Genomic DNA, 10,803 nt, shown 5'->3' on the forward strand with positions numbered 1-10,803 from the left:
ATACAGGTACAGAAAACGTTTGTAGTCAGGACTTATTTTAGCAAACACAATGTTAAAATTTTGCCATTGAGCCCCAAATCATTAAATAAAGCAAATCAGACGCACATGACGGATAGTTTTTAACATTTATCAAGAATTTGCTAAATGCTGAATATGAAGTTGCAAGAACATAGTACAAATGCATAAAAAATTGCAGGAACATCTGAAACGGACGTCAAAAATGATTCATTTCAAGGAGTTTTGAAAATATACTATCTGTATCCAGGTCTGTAAAAATTGTTGTTAATTCGTTTTCCTCTGGAAGACCATCTTTAGGGTGAAGATCTAGCCGGAGAAATGCTTGTTCGACCATTTGTGTATGTTCAGGGTGGTTCTGTCTGAAATTCCGAATTAGTTTAACGTGATGCTAACTTAAAATATTATTCTTACCAGTTATCTAAGTAAAGGTTTGTCTACTGAAAAGGTTTGCAATTCCAATAATAATGAATGTATCAATATTTGAAATGAAGTAAATTATTTTAAATATTAAAATCCAAGATGCCACTTACGTAAACACAGAAGACACGGCTAGGACGAAGATGAAGTGCTTCATTGCTGAAAGATTTTTTTTAATATAATATTTTCTTTTGGTGAATAGTTCTATAAATGACTATTAAAACTATTTCAAAAAAGTGCACTAACCTACCGATGTTCTATTTTCTGTAACTTTTCTGTGGGGTTCAGGTCAGGTTATATACATACTGTCGTATATGGGTAATGATAAGAGAAAGTCACAAGATAGAACGATTTTGATTTCAACATTGTATTTAAGCGTGTCTAGACAGAATTTTCTAACACAGTTTTTAGATAAACTTTGATCTATTTAGCGTTGTACTGCCAAAACCAACATGCGTTTCTTACTAGTCTGCTGATGATTCTAAAATCTTTTAATGTTTTAAAAAAAACTTTTCATTTTTTTAATTTAAGCCTAGTAACGTTTTTAATATGTTGCTGAAAGCGTTTTAAAGATATGTATAAATTACACATGTTGTTTGTCATTGCTTTGTGATTAATCCAACAATGTTGATTTATCTACACATTTGACTGGAAAAACATTCTACGTGCAAATACGATACCATTATTATTTCTTGATTTCTAATATCATATATTAATAGACCTTTACTACTCTCCACAAACTACAAACGTTTCAACCAATCGACCGCAGTAATTGTGTTCTATTCTCACATCTAAATAACGTATCCTTTTTTTACATTTTATGTTAAATTGCAAAAACTAGTGACGTTGAAATTCTGTAAAAGACTTTATCCCTGGTGTTCTGAGGGCAAAATGCCCATGATCATCTTTAGGAAATATTTACATAATGTACCTGCAAGTCAAGAAGAGCTCTGTACAAAAACATTGTGAAATGCTCAAATTTTAAAGCTTATTTATTTGGATTTTTTCCAGTAAATGACATGTGGTAATAACGAACAGTGAATGTTATTTCAGGGGCAAAAATATAATATGCTAATGTTTAAGGCATATCTGATGGTTAATTTGTTTACCACCCAGCCTTCTTAATAACAATTTTTATTATTGATTAGTATTTCAAAAGCAATATTCTAGACTAATGTACAATATAGACAGTTTATTCTATATATTTTCGCAGCGTAAGATCAGAAGTGTACAGTTTTGGGTAGCACTGTTCATTGAGGCGAATAAACATATTAAACACGAAGCTCTGTGTACAGTCAAAGACTAGCCAATATTTGAATGTAAGATGTTAAGATAATTGATAAGTATCGTAGATAATTGATAATACCACCTGTTTTGTGTTGATTATATATCTATTCATATACTCAATTCATGACAAAGTTATTAAATGGCCAGTTTTGCGTGTAACAGATTAACATGTACCGCAATTTGTCGGGTATAATACGCACATTTTTGCTAGAAAGTTTCAGTGACAGAAAAGGATGCGTATTAAACATTCAAATGTAATTTTAATTTGACGCTCTTTTTAACAGGTAATACATTAGCTATCGTAGTTTATTATATAGCCTTTACTCGGAAATGCTACCGTTGTTTGTTTAACATATTTCAACAATTGAAAGTTTTTGTTTGGATGTATTTAGTAGAAAATGTTAGTTCTTAATTCGTTGATAGATAAATTGAATTAAAACGGCCATTTAAAAATTATATTTAAACTGTTTATTCAGCAATCCGAGCTGTGCATCCACCATCTCCGAAAGAAAATAATAACTTGTTGAATGCTTTTGTTTAAGTTTTGTACGCAGTTAAAGAAAAAAAGGCAAATAACGTGTAGTACTAAGTTAAACCATAACATCATTTAGTGTCTAATCCAACATTCTATTTCATATTTTGGTATGTGCTGCATTTACAGATATATCAAACAGTTAGACTTACAATTTCTATGATTTAAGAATGTATTATTCGGAGAGAGCTATACAAATCGATCAATATCCCATTATTTTCTCTATTTCACTCATATATGTATACTTTACAATATCATTTTTATCATATTTAGATAAAATAAAGAATAGTTTAAAAGGAAGCAAATTATTTTCAAAGTAAACATTTTATGACTTTGGATGGAGACTTTGTTCTTAAAGTTTATATTCTGTACTTTTGGGTTTAAAAACAAGAACAAATTCCATAAAATTTATGTTTTTTCTCCTGCTTTGTATTAATTCATTTCTAATTGTACATTTTTTAAAGAAAACGCAGTTCCCTATCTTGATCGGCTCTGTTTATTTAATTTTGATCAAGTAAACAAACGAATTGTTTTATTCATCAAATTAAGACAATCTTCATGACGTCATTTCTATTTTATTGCGTCACTGTGGTGATAACTTTTTACACATTTATATTTAATGTGATTTTTACTATCTTCCACCTTATTTTGAATTTTATTTCAGAAAAAAAAAACTTGAATTTTGGAGGCGAAAATGCACAATACCGAACATAGTCCTTTAACTGACCAATTTGACTGATTTCTGAATATTCATAGACTTTACAATATGTGTAGAATAGACCTTCAAAAAGATCTGATACAACTACTGGCCTGCGACCAGTTCTCGCTGAGTAGCATTTCTCGCCAGTGCATTTTAACGTCATTTTTCGTGTTTAAGTTTATGTACAAAAAATAAGTTAACAATGCACTGGCGAGAAATGGTACACGGCGAGATCTGGTTACACGCCAGTAGCCATAAGCCAAATACCATCAGTATCCAGATTAGTGAAAATAGTTAATTCTTTAATCTCCAAAAGACCATCTTCAGGGTGAAGATCTAGAAACTGTTGGTTGACCATCTGCGCATGTTTAGAATTGTTTTGTCTAAAATCATGAAATAGTGTGACCTGATGTCAACTTATGTTATCAAACTTACCAAAAACATAACGAAAGGTTCATCCACTGAAAAGATTTGCAATTCCAATACGTATAAAGATGATATTACATGTGCAGTAAATCATTTTAAATGTTGAAATCCGAGATGTCACTTACGCAAACACAAAAGAGAGGGTTAAAAGTTCCAAAATCAGCTAAAATGTTTTGAACGAAAAACACGAAATACGATTTCTTTTATTTATGACCAGAATAATTATGCAATACTGTTACTAATTGAAATATTTTTTCTCAAGGATATCTATTTTTTTGGTTTTTTAACTGTTATGTCCTTTTTCAAGAGAAAGGATTATCCCAATGAGCTTCTAAATGTCAATATTATTGAATTCGTCAATTGATTGGTTAAATGGGTTATGAAAGGTTTTTTTTAAAAAGTTACCTCTACAAACAACAACAACGAATACGTATTAAAATTTGAAGGTCTTGTCAAGATTTGACATGAAATTTGACGATACGTTTTGAATTCAACTAGTTATACAAATGACAGGATGGTATATGTAAAAGGACAAACGAAAGTCTTACACACGTTTTTTCTTACAATTCAGTAATTCTCTTTATCAAATACATTCAGCACAATATACTATGTCCTACGTACACAGTCTGTGTTGTTTAAAACCTGAATATTGTAAATATTTAAGGCAGTTGATGCCTCGTTACTCTCGCTCTTTAATGATATCGAAACAACAAATCCCTTTCATTGTTTTGTGATAAATATATTTGATAAAGATTAACATCAATGCCCATGTTGCTGTTGTTGAAGAAGGTGGTGTATTATCTAAAAAGGAAATTTATAATTATTAGTTGATACATTATTAAATTGATATTAAAGAACAGCATTAATGATTAACAGTGAAACACTGTTGTTTAGTTTTATGCGCTTTTAGCATCACATATAAATACAATCAAATCAACAAATATACCGGTAATACTATTTCTAACATTACGTACAGACAATTTTGGGAGGTATAAACAAGATTCAATAATTAAAACCCTCAAATTGATCGTTATAATAGTTCATCAATTATGCTTTTTTATGTGGAGGTCTTTCGATGACTTATCTTATTTTTAAATGCTGAAACGTCTACACATTTTATTATCTTTTAATTTTGATGCACTGTGCTTCTATCCTGTCTAAAATAATAAATAAAAAAATAGCTTGAAATTATCTTTATCCACAATTGGAAATGCTTTTGCATCTTTAATCTAAATGTAGTTCAATAATCAAGGAAGGTAGACTGAAAACAGCTTTTATGATAAAAGAGTTCCTTATTTTTACAACTATTTAATAAATAACATGAAATTAACTTACATTTGTGTAGTAATGGTCAAAGTCAGTTCTCGAGACTTGATTGTCACCTATTAGAAAAAGACTATGGTTGAAATTCTTCACATAAATGATTATATAATTCACATGAAGATAATTGAGGCTAAACTTATGCAACACATTAGGACGATTTTTTGATGATGACACAGATCATTTTTCATTCGGAAATGATCAAAAAATCAAAAACAAATTTCCTACGGAAACTTATAATTGGAAATGTTGACGTCTTTCCTTCATTCAGAAGTCACTATGAACACCTAGCACACTTTTCAACGTTATTATCCGGGTACTTCATCTCGCTTGCAACGCAAAATCCTGTATACTTTCAAGCTAGCTTAATTTTATATGTATGCATTTTTTCCCTGTATTTACATGTAATGGGAGTGGCGTCTACTTTAGCATTGAATGATTTATTTTTGACGTCGTCGTGTCAATAACTGCCGTCAGGTGAGCAGACAAATTGATTTTTCTTGACTGTTATGCATACCCAAATGGCAATTGAGGAGCGATCAAAACATAAATGGAGGTAGAGGGGTGACTTTACAAAGGAGAAATCTACGGAATTATATATTAATATTTATTGAACATTATTTTGGGGGGTTTATGAATATTAAATAATAAACGAAATGTACCGCATACAATTCCTTGGTCAGAGTATAGTATTGATCATTATTTAACCTACCGTTATGATCCATTGCATGGTAATTGTTATCTACCATTTCTTCCTTTGTTAGAAATCCATCTTTGTTGGTGTCAAAGTAGTTGAATAAATCGTGTCGCATAGGGTTATCGTGAGCATGGGCTGTAAATTCGACGTATGACAGTTTTCCATTTCCTATAAAAAGATATAACTTGAAAATATATCTTTAATTACGTGTGTTACAGTTGATTTAGTTTAATATATTAATTGTTTTAGAATTCAAATAGTGTTGATTATCGGTGGTAAAAAATATATTACGAGTGGCTTACACGGTAAAGACTGATTATTGGCGGGAACTTAAACAGGGACCAAGTTAGTCGTTGAGAGTATCATTTTATCGCTTAATTTTTTGGATATAGTCGGTCCTATAACACACAAAACTGTTTAGACAAATTGAATACCGCGTTTTATAGGACCGACAATATCCAAACACGTGCATTTGATGCTTTAAGTTTTTTTTTATGTTGATTTTTATAAAGTAGTTATGCATCGTCGCTCTAAAGATTTTTAACCATCATATACGCTCTCTGTAAGGGATAAGGACAGAAGATGCAGCACCCACAAAACATTCATTTCATCAATTTTTTGTGGGATAGAATAGAAGATTTAACAATATTTTTTTTTTATCAAACTACCTATTAAATTTGCTGGGTACATATACGTTTGAACGCGTTATTAAAAGTGACAATAATACAAAGTATTTCTATTCAAAACGTGTGCCTATGCGCAGTGATTACTGATTAGGCTTTGTCGTTTGTTATTGAACATTGGATGTCACTGATTTCCTGTACAAAAATTATGAAAAATATACATTCAATGTAAATATAAAACAGATCCACTAAGTTGTAGTCTTTGAATGCTCAGTTAGAACTACTAGTATTTGATGCATTTGAATATACATATAACGTTGTTCTGAAATACCGGTATTACAATATTACTAAACAGGGTTTATAAAATGATCATCTATAGTAAACTGAATGGTAGAATGAATGTCAAACCAACTACCGTCTGTATCCCGTTGTGTAAAAATAGTTGTTAATTCGTTCATTTCCAGAAGGCCATCTTTAGGGTGAAGATCTAGCCGGAGAAACGCTGTGTCGACTAACTGCGCGATGTCATGATGGTGTTGCCTGAAATCACGAAATGACGTGACGTGATGTCATCTAGTAACCCTTTCTTAAGAAAGGTTCATCCATTTAAAAAAGGCTCGAACCTCTTAAATATATTAATCTTTTACTAAATTGAAGCAGAACATATTGTGTGTTTAGACGTAATGAATGATGCAAAATTCTAGATCCATTATTTCACTTACGCAAACACGAAAGAGATGGCTATGGCGAAGATTAAATGCTTCATTGCTGAAAAATATTTTAAAAGAAATGACTCTGTCCCATTTAATTCTTCATATAAATAGTTTCATAAATCTCAAATATTTCGAAGAAGGCACGCTTACCTACTGTTGTTTTCGTTTATGTGACTATAGATTGGCTTAAGGTGAGATTTTATACACTTTCATATACGAGTAAAGATAAGGCAAAAGTCACAAGGGGGAACGCTTTTGATTTCAAAATGATAAAGCGTCTTTACGCAAAATTTAAGTACACTTGTTCTTGTTTAACCTTAACCTATTTTACTTAAAACGACTAAAACCGACAAACGTAACTTAGTAATCTGTTGGTGATTGTAAAACCATTTGGTGTTAAAGAGTTGTTTATTACGTTATTTTCCCCATTTAAACCCATTCAAGTAAATTGTGTGTTGTACAGAGATCTCGAAAACATGTATCTTGTGACACTATTCTTTTAGCATAGTCTGCTTTTACCTTTGCATTTTAAATTCTTGTTTTAAAGCTAGCAAAATTTATCCCCCCCCCCAAATTTTTTTTTTAAATATTGTTTATGAATTGAGGTATACTAACTTATATATAACAGTTTTATTATCAGTCATAACTACAATATCAAATTCTTGAAGTACCATAGAGGCGGTGTTTTTCTTTTTCTTTGAAACTGAATTATAACCAAATAAACCATCAATTGAAAACTATGAAATACTGTTGATTAAAGAAAATTGCATTACTTTTTTAGCTTTAGAATTTGATATTTTGTTATTTGTTTATATGGATCTCTTCTTCTCAAGTATATAAAATTCTGAATTTGAAAAGTTTCACAAAATCACAATTTAAACCAGCAAAAGTAAAAAACAAAATTATTTTAAAAAATTACAGCATGAATACAGTGGAACATGCAATTGATTAACATTTTATTGCTGTCTGATCCATTACAAAATCAAATTTACTTTGAAAAAGCAATCCAGTTTTTACATAATAAAAAAAACCTTGGCAATTTAGATTGTTCACCTTCAATTTGATTAAAGAGTTTATCTTAAAACATTATTTGTACCCCCATTATATAATGTTTTATATTGAAAAAAAAGTACTTGTCTTTTTTTATTATCATTCTTCAACCCCCCCCCCCCTTTCTTGTAAAAAATAAATAACGACGACCAACGCTTCGAAGTAATTTTGCAATTCTATTTTAATTGGTAAATACTTAACAATCTAAGGTCATTTGTTTAAAGGGCTTTGGGAATACTGTATGCATATGATTATATAACTTTTGGATATAATTTTAAATGATGTTTCTTATTATTCATCTAGTTGAACCTAGTAAAATTGTGTCACATCTCAAGATCACCAACAGACACATAATGAAGAAATAATAATCCAATTTAAAAGAAGTTTCATATAAAAACCTTAAAATGTTATGATACATGTAACTGAGTAACAAAACAAAAATATCTAAATCCTGGGGAAAATTCAATGTGGTAAAGACATTTTTATTTGTATTAAAAACGCTTTTTTAATGTTTAATACTCGTTGTTTTATATGAAAAAAAAAACCCATAATATTTATTAGTTCGGCTTTATAGACACTGAACATGTTGAAATAAATGATATATAACTGCAACTTTTTACCATAACATTTTACCACAAGCCTTCAATATCCCTCGACATTTACTATTTAAAAAAGTACGTCCTATAATGGCGTTTTCAAACCATATACTCAATTGGTTTTACGCTTCTTTTTATAAGCAGGGAGCCGATCAAATCGAGTCATTTTCAAGAACATCCGATAACCATTACGAACAAACGCTCCACGCTTTTCAACAAAAACGGTCTTGGTCGCGTAATTACTTAACTGATAACGTTTTTTTTTTAATATAAAAAGTTGTACATTTAAAACAGCGGACGACTGTGGTAACGACTTAAGGCTGAGATGAATTTAAAAAAAGCATTAGGACGCCATATCAGTTTTAATCGCTCAACTGTCGCTGGGGTATTATAATTATATACCAGCCAAGAAAGTTACGGTCGTTTGCTTTTCGATTAAGGCATTCAGGTTGCACGGACTAACTAAACAATGTAGTAATATGTTTGTAAAACTGGATAAATGAAACTACAATCAAAAAAAGTAAAAGATGGTTTATTCTTAAATAGAACTTCCAATGTATCCACGATATTTTGTAGGCACGTAGCATCGTTTTTGAAAGTGGGGGGGGGGGCCAGACCCATCCAAAAAATCTCAACAAGCAAAAAAAAAAAAAAAAAAAAAAAGGAAATTTAAAGTTTCCAAAAATCTTCAAAAATCCTTAACTGTGGGGGGGGGGGGGGGGGGGGGGGGGTTCTAAACTATACTTCCAAAAAAAAACATTCTTCCCTACCAAAATTTTTCTCCCTCCAAATCATGAAATTCCTAATCCATGAGGGGAGGGGGGGGGTAACTTCAATTTCACTCCTCATTTCCTTATTTTCATATCAATTTTTTACTTCCTTCCAAAAAAGTGGGGGGCCAACTCCATTATGATTCATTTTTTAATATGTAAATTTAAAAAAAAATTGTTGCTGCAAGAAAAAGAGGGGGGGGGGGCAGCCCCCCCTGCCTCCCCCCCCCCCCCCCCCCGATGCTACGTGCCTGTTTTGCACAGGTAGTGTGATGCTGTCTTCTTTCGCATGTACATCGAACATGACAGTCGTTCATACAGAATGCATTAAGTCTGCATCTTATTGTAGACCCTGGCTGCACTTCATCAAACACAGTAGATAAGTGATAGTGAATCCAAGAATGTATTACGTAACATCACCTTTATCAGTTTCTAAGAAAAGCCAATCTGTGTTCTAAAGTCCATGTTGCCACTGCACGATCTGCCATATTGTGTGGTTTGCGCATGTCCGACATTATAACAGTTCGACACAGGAGAACGTTCTACAATGATCGTGAAGTTTTGAAATATATGTCCTTGGATTTCAGTCTGTTCTGTTTCGTCTTTCATTGGATATTCCTTACCAGTGCAGTGGTTGTCATATTTGTTCAAGACGCGTTTATCCAGTGAACCGTGATCGGGTGAATGAAATACCTGAATGCGATGAAGCATGAATAGTGCTCTCGTTTTATATAGGGGATGTGTAGCAATAAGAAGAACAATAGAAATCGACAACTAATATGGCGGTAGTCGGAGAAAAAAGGGAAATAATGCGTATTTCTGAATTCAAATCAGCTTTTAGAACTGATGTTAAAGTCTTTCATAGAATATCAAAAAAAGGGCGTTAGAAAATTTTACCAGTACATAAAGAATATCGTTTTAGGGATATTATTTATAATTTGTATTATTTAAGTGTTTAACTTGACATAGTACTGCAGAACAATAATAAGATTTACTATGACTATCCCAATTAATTTATTTTTAAAAGGAATTTTATTATAATCTCTTAACCATTAAGGTTGGAATATTTATTGTAATAAACATATGGCATCAAAGTCTATTATGTTGTAATATGAGTTCATGTTCTAGTTCTAGACCTTTTATCAAAGTGTGGTCTCAGTGACAAATGGCTGACTATGATTAGCAAATCGTTTATGTGATTTCTCAATATTGAGGTCTAATTTTTTGACCAGGCCTCTTATCTAGAGTTACACAATCTTCCAAAGAAGTCGCAAAAGCCATATAACCAAGAGGTGCTGCGGTAAGAAAAATGAAGAGACACTGATTATAGATTTAAACAGTAATATACAAGAGTTTAATGATTACTATTTTATGACATTTTTTTCTTATTTAAGGTTTACACCATGAAATATATAATAATAATCACAGCAGTCGCCATCGTATATTCGTAAGTTTAAAATAATAGGGGTCCTCGTTTGATTTAATACATTTTAGTTGAATGTGATTCTTTTGGGGAAAAAAGTAAGTAGAATTATTGTTAAATATAATCACTTAAACTACACACTTAAACTACATGTATATCACTGTATATTTTAGAAATATTGCTATTACATGTATTTCAAAATGAACATTCTTTTTAAAGTTAACACACGTC

General features: G+C 31.3%; 1 protein-coding gene across 1 annotated transcript; it reads right to left on the bottom strand.

Moving 5' to 3' along the window:
- Nucleotides 1-4,098: 4,098 nt before the first annotated feature.
- LOC128191791 (uncharacterized) lies at nucleotides 4,099-6,984 on the bottom strand. Its single transcript, XM_052864090.1, has 6 exons — nucleotides 6,884-6,984; nucleotides 6,743-6,788; nucleotides 6,436-6,560; nucleotides 5,413-5,565; nucleotides 4,716-4,762; nucleotides 4,099-4,181 (listed from the first exon to the last, which is right to left on the bottom strand). Exons 2-6 carry the CDS (start codon nucleotides 6,784-6,786, stop codon nucleotides 4,140-4,142), a joined length of 411 nt encoding a protein of 136 aa, XP_052720050.1. The 5' UTR covers nucleotides 6,787-6,788; nucleotides 6,884-6,984; the 3' UTR covers nucleotides 4,099-4,139.
- Nucleotides 6,985-10,803: the final 3,819 nt, after the last annotated feature.

Source organism: Crassostrea angulata, chromosome 7, assembly GCF_025612915.1.
Source record: "Crassostrea angulata isolate pt1a10 chromosome 7, ASM2561291v2, whole genome shotgun sequence".
Taxonomy (NCBI): domain Eukaryota; kingdom Metazoa; phylum Mollusca; class Bivalvia; order Ostreida; family Ostreidae; genus Magallana; species Magallana angulata.

Bases quoted from the DNA above. Each gene is read 5' to 3' on its own strand.
- LOC128191791 (XM_052864090.1), bottom strand. From the start codon at position 6,786: ATGAAGCATTTAATCTTCGCCATAGCCATCTCTTTCGTGTTTGC. The intron at 4,763-5,412 runs GTAGGTTAAATA...TTTTTCTAATAG, and splicing joins CCATGCAATGGATCATAACG to GTGACAATCAAGTCTCGAGA. The intron at 4,182-4,715 runs GTAAGTTAATTT...TTTCCTTTTTAG, and splicing joins TTGACCATTACTACACAAAT to ATAATACACCACCTTCTTCA.